The sequence below is a fragment of the Phalacrocorax aristotelis genome, chromosome 7 (genome assembly GCF_949628215.1).
Source record: "Phalacrocorax aristotelis chromosome 7, bGulAri2.1, whole genome shotgun sequence".
In the NCBI taxonomy this organism is placed as follows: Eukaryota; Metazoa; Chordata; class Aves; order Suliformes; family Phalacrocoracidae; genus Phalacrocorax; species Phalacrocorax aristotelis.
The window spans coordinates 17,900,876-17,905,248 of NC_134282.1; the positions used below are offsets into that span (position 1 = coordinate 17,900,876).

The 4,373-nt window shown below is 57.8% G+C and overlaps 1 protein-coding gene across 2 annotated transcripts; it reads right to left on the minus strand.

The window, feature by feature from the left end:
• Positions 1 to 3,336, minus strand: SLC51A (solute carrier family 51 member A). Of its 2 annotated transcripts, none has more exons than XM_075098997.1 (9): positions 3,134 to 3,336; positions 2,838 to 2,932; positions 2,320 to 2,474; positions 2,130 to 2,203; positions 1,890 to 2,048; positions 1,646 to 1,757; positions 786 to 932; positions 498 to 603; positions 1 to 376 (listed from the first exon to the last, which is right to left on the minus strand). In XM_075098997.1, exons 1-9 carry the CDS (start codon positions 3,166 to 3,168, stop codon positions 240 to 242), a joined length of 1,020 nt encoding a protein of 339 aa, XP_074955098.1. In that variant the 5' UTR covers positions 3,169 to 3,336; the 3' UTR covers positions 1 to 239. The 2 variants fall into 2 exon arrangements, with proteins under 2 accessions (XP_074955098.1, XP_074955096.1); XM_075098995.1 differs by having other exon boundaries at positions 2,820 to 2,932; positions 3,134 to 3,316.
• Between the last annotated feature and the right edge of the window lie 1,037 nt (positions 3,337 to 4,373).

Here is a 4,373-nt window from a genome sequence, read left to right on the forward strand (position 1 = left end):
TACAAAATTATATCTTTATTCAGTGCCAGACAAGAGCCCCCTGGGCTGAGGGCAGCTTCACGGATCCCTTTGGCTTGTGGCTTTTGGGTTTCAGACCTTTTCACCCCATGTTGAGATGCCCTTTACACCCTTCCGCCTCTGCTGCAGGCAACTCTCCAGGGCCAGAGGAGCAGGTTGTACAGAGCAGACCAGCCCTTCACCTCACTCTGCCCCTTGGCACCCCAGTTGCTTCTCTCTGCTCATGCCTTGACATCGGTGCCTGTGGGTGTGAAGCTGACAGGCTGGTAACCCGGCTTGTCATCCTGCTTGCGGTAGTATATCCGCGTCACCACTGCCAGGATGAAGGTTTGTGGGATCAACAGCTGCATGGTCATCTCTGGAAGAGAAGGGTCATTTGAAGCAGCTTTCATCCACCATGCCCTTTGCCTATGCCCTGCTGTGCAAGGGAGGGGCTCAGCTGGGTGCATGCAACACTGCTCCCCCATCTCCCAACTTACGCTGTGACCTGGCCTTGGAGGAGAACGGTGGTGAGCAAGCGATGCTGCCATTGTTGGCCAAGATGCTGAAGATGGCAGGCTGCAGTGCTGTCAGGAGGAGGAGGACCTGCAACCGTCAACACCCAAGGTGATGGGGGCTACGCTACTGCCAGGCTCCTGCCCTTCACCTTCCCCACTCTCACAGCCAGACCTGGCTCCTGCCCTGTCATCTCCCCCTGCGCCACCTCATCCCATTTGTGCCGGAGAAGCCCTTCACCTAGGGGGGAACAGGGCAGGATGGGGGCTCACCTGGAAGCAGAAGAATTTGGCCTTGATGTTTTGCTCAGTCAGGTGCAGCCGGGCCTGCCGGAAGAGGATGCCCAGGGCCCACAGCCCAAAGAGGGTGGAGACACCAAGTATGGTGTTGATCCAGAGGGCCACGCTCTCCGCTGAGATCTGTGGGGTGACACACAGGAAATGAGCCTGGGCTAACAAAGCTGCTGGGCAAGGCACAGGGTGTAATGGTTTTGGATGGGATAGAGTTAATTTTCTTCACTGCAGCTGGTATACTGCTGTGTTTTGGACTTAGTATGAGAATAATGTTGATAACACACTGCTGTTTTAGTCATTGCTAAGCAGTGCTTACACTGGGCAACGACTGTCTCAGCTTCCCATGGTCTGCCAGGTGCACAAGAAGCCGGAAGGGGAGGGGGCACAGCCAAGACAGCTGATCCAAACTGGCCAAAGGGATATTCTGTATCATGTGACGTCATGCCTGGTATACGGACTGGGGGGAGTTGGCTGGGGGAAGCAGAGATTGCAGCCCAGGGACTGGCAGTGTTGGTCGGCAGGTGGTGAGCAGCTGCATCACTTGTGGTGGTTTTTTTTTCCCCCCGGGTTTCACCTCTCTCTCTCTCGTTATTCTCCTTTTCATTAAATTATTATTACTATTACTGTTTTATTTTAATTATTAAATTGTGCTTATCTCAGCCCACGAGTTTTCTTACTTTTGCTCTTCTGATTCTCTCCCCCATCCCACTGGGGTGGGGGGAGCGAGCGAACGGCTGTGTGGGGCTTAGTTGCTGAGTGGGGCTAAATGACAACATGAGAGCTGGTGGAGGCTCCCTGTCTGGACATCACCGTGCCCGTTGCCATACCCTGGTACTTACATCAGCAGGGTTGTAGTTTCCATCAGTGGCCAGGACCAGCCCCAGGAAGACTGCGACCACCTTGCAGAAGGCATACTGGAAAGTCCCCAGCATCAGCAGTCGAAGCTTTCTCCTGGCACGGTGAGAGAGACCTGTAGCACCCCAGGGTCCCTAAGCCCCTGCCACGGACTTCTCTTCCACCCCAGCAGAAGCAGGGGGTGAAAGCCCTCCCCAGGGGCAGGGAGATACCCTGGCTCTCCCTCACCTGCTCATGGTGATTCGGGGCAGGCAAGGGCAGCAGCAGCAGCAGGGCCCAGTGTTGACCACCATGGGTACATCTTTCAGGGTGCTGACCACCGCCTCCTTCCCCCCAAAACCCTCCACCATGACCAGCATCAGGAGGTAGAAGCAGATAGCAAAGTACCTGGGAAGGAGGAGGAGGAGGAAGGCAGGTCAGGCCCTGTGGGCTCCCCAGTGCCCCTGCCCCAGGGTAGGCGATACTCACCCCGTGATAGCCATCTCCACCACCATCATGGAGCGCGGGATCCACAGCCCAAAGCAGCTCACCACAGACACAACCTGTGGGAGTCGTGAGCTTGGTACACTGCCGCTCCCCCCTCCTGTGGGCTGGCACCCCTTGGGTGGCCCTGGCCCCCCAAGGTGATGCTACCCACTACTCCCACACCCCAGCTCACCGTAGGGGCTGAGCTGCTCCAGCAGAGAGTCTTCATCTTGATGGGGCAACGGATCTTGCGAGTGAGGTAGAAAGCCTCTTCCACAAAGATTGCGACTGACAGCAGCGTCATGATAGTGGCAAGGCCCATAATAGCAAGTTGGGCCATGTCCAGCTCTGCCAGGGAGGGGTGAGAAGCTGGCTCCATCCTGTCCTGTCCTCCCTGGGGCCGCCACAGCAGGGAGCTGCCACCCAACCCACCACTCCACAGGTTTGGGAAGCCCCTGGCCGTGTCTTCAATGCTTCTGCCCTGCTGCTCCCATGTCATTGCCCCAGTGCTGGCCCTCCCTGGGCCACCCCCATTCCTGCAGGCAAGGCTATGGGGTGGGAGGCTGAGACCCTGGCAGTACCCCGCTGCCTCCCGCTTCCTCTGGGCTGCTCCCTTCCTGCACCCACCGCAGCCACCCTACCTCCTTCATCCCTGTCCTGCTCCCACCAGTGACAAGAGGAGGGTCCCCCTACCCAGTCCCTTCCACCTACGCTGCAGTAGCTGCCGGGAGGTGGGCGGCAGGGAGAAGCAGGCTGCTGGCACACTGAAGTTCCTCATCAGCATCTCCACCAATGGGCGGGGGAACCTGCAGAGAAGGCGGCGAGTGCTGCACGTGGCTGGCAGGGACACAGGGGCACCCAGCCCCACAGGGTCCCCAGAGTCCCCTAGCTGGCTCGCCTTACCCCCAAGCACCTCCCTTCCTTTACAGAGGGAATAACCCAAAATCCTGCTCCAAAAATTTGGATTATCCTGGCTGCAAAGAAGCACCAGGGTCCCCGGCACCCACCTGGGGTCGTCTGCCAGCTCCACGGTAGGGTCCATCTTGTGCTACTCCTCCCCGGCTCTGTCCCAGTGGCTGCAGGACTGCTTGGCACTGCCTGCCTCTGCTCCCCTCGCCGGCCCACGGGGTCAGAGTCCTCAGGGCAGGGACCGCGGGGAGGCTATCCCGGTTCAACCAACAGCCTCCAGCACTCTCCTCCCTCTCCCGCTGCAGCAAACACCCATGGGCGTACCCTCACGCAATCCTGGCCCTAACAAGTGCCTCAGCCGCCGGGTTATTGACCCAGGATGCCTGGGGAGGCAGTTACCACCTGTGCCAATGCGCCTGCGTGTCCCCAAAGCATGGGAAGCTGGACACCTGTGCTGGGGTGATGCAACCTACACATTCCACGGGCAGCCCAGAGATGGGTTTGTGGTACCAGGGGTCCCTGTGGTTCCATGCAGGAATGCATCCTTGTGTCCCCTCAGTAGCAGTGGCACGCAGAAGGTGATGCTATGTCACCATGGGAAGCCTGCCAGACACTGCATGTCTCTGCAGGCTGTATGAGGAGTTTGCAATGGCTCAGCTAACAGCAGCCTCGGTCTGAGCCCTGCTGAAAGAATCATAGAATCATAAAAGTTGGAAAAGACCTCTAAGATCACAAAGTTCAACTGTCAACCTAATACCCCCATGCCTCTTAAACCATGCCCTGAAGTGCCAGGTGGGCAGCCTGTTCCAATGCCTGAGCACTCTTACAGTCAAGAAATTTCTCCTAACAGCCAATCTAAACCTCCCCTGACAAAACTTAGAGGCCATTTCCCCTCATCTTAACGCTAGTTACTTGGGAACAGAGACCAACACACACATCCTACTTTCAGGTAGCTGTAGAGAGCGATAAGGTCTCCCCTCAGCCTCCTCTTCTCTAAACAACCCCAGCTCCCTCAGCCGCTCCTCATCAGACCTGCTCTCCAGACCCTTCACCAGCTTCATTGCCCTTCTCTGGACACGCTCCAGCACCTCAGTGTCCTTCTTGTAGTGAGGGGCCCAAACCTGAACACAGTACTCGCGGTGTGGCCTCACCAGGGCCGAGTACAGGGGCACTATCACCTCCCTGCTCCTGTTGGCCACACTATGCCTGATACAAGCCAGGATGCTGTTGGCCTTCTTGCCCTCCTGGGCACGCTGCTGGCTCACGTTCAGCCAGCTGTCAACCAGCACCCCCAGGTCCTTCTTCACCTGGCAGCTCTCCAGCCACTCTTCCCCAAGC